General features: G+C 39.5%; 1 protein-coding gene across 1 annotated transcript in view; it reads right to left on the reverse strand.

The window, feature by feature from the left end:
- Window positions 1-494, reverse strand: part of LOC119593118 (Golgi phosphoprotein 3 homolog sauron-like) — a gene marked incomplete in the record, with an annotated part of 21765 nt that overhangs the window by 2487 nt on the left and 18784 nt on the right. Inside the window, 1 exon segment of the mRNA XM_037942081.1 lies at window positions 74-249. Within this exon segment, the coding sequence (XP_037798009.1) occupies window positions 74-249 (176 nt within the window).

Raw genomic sequence — 494 nt, forward strand, 5'->3', positions numbered from 1 at the left:
GGCGTCACCCAAATCCAAGGGGTTAAAAGTTTCCTGCATATCTTGACCACCAGAGACTGCTTTTCCCACTCACCTTCTTCACCAATTTTGTTTTGGTAACGTTGTCTGTGAGGGGATGGGTAGTCATGTCAAACACGAGGAAGTTTTGTTTCTCTGTGGTAAGAACGCCTTTCTCCACCAGGTTCTTGGCCAACCGCTCTCGCACATTGCGCAGTTGGTAACGTAGTTTTAGTGGGTTCCATGATTCACCTGTTGATGTAGGAGTTCCATGAATACAAGGAAATTATGTTACAACACTGAGATACCTAAGATACTTAAGGGGAGGCAATACTAGCAATCAATAATTTTTTTTTAAAGAATTATAGCTTAATACTTTTGAGATGAACAGGTATTTATAGTACCAGCTTTGCATGTGAATGGGACTTTTAATGTCATTTTACATCTCTATTCTATAGGATAACACTTAAAAATGTACAGCATCCTTAACCTGTTAG

The sequence above is a fragment of the Penaeus monodon genome, chromosome 31 (genome assembly GCF_015228065.2).
Source record: "Penaeus monodon isolate SGIC_2016 chromosome 31, NSTDA_Pmon_1, whole genome shotgun sequence".
NCBI lineage: Eukaryota > Metazoa > Arthropoda > Malacostraca > Decapoda > Penaeidae > Penaeus > Penaeus monodon.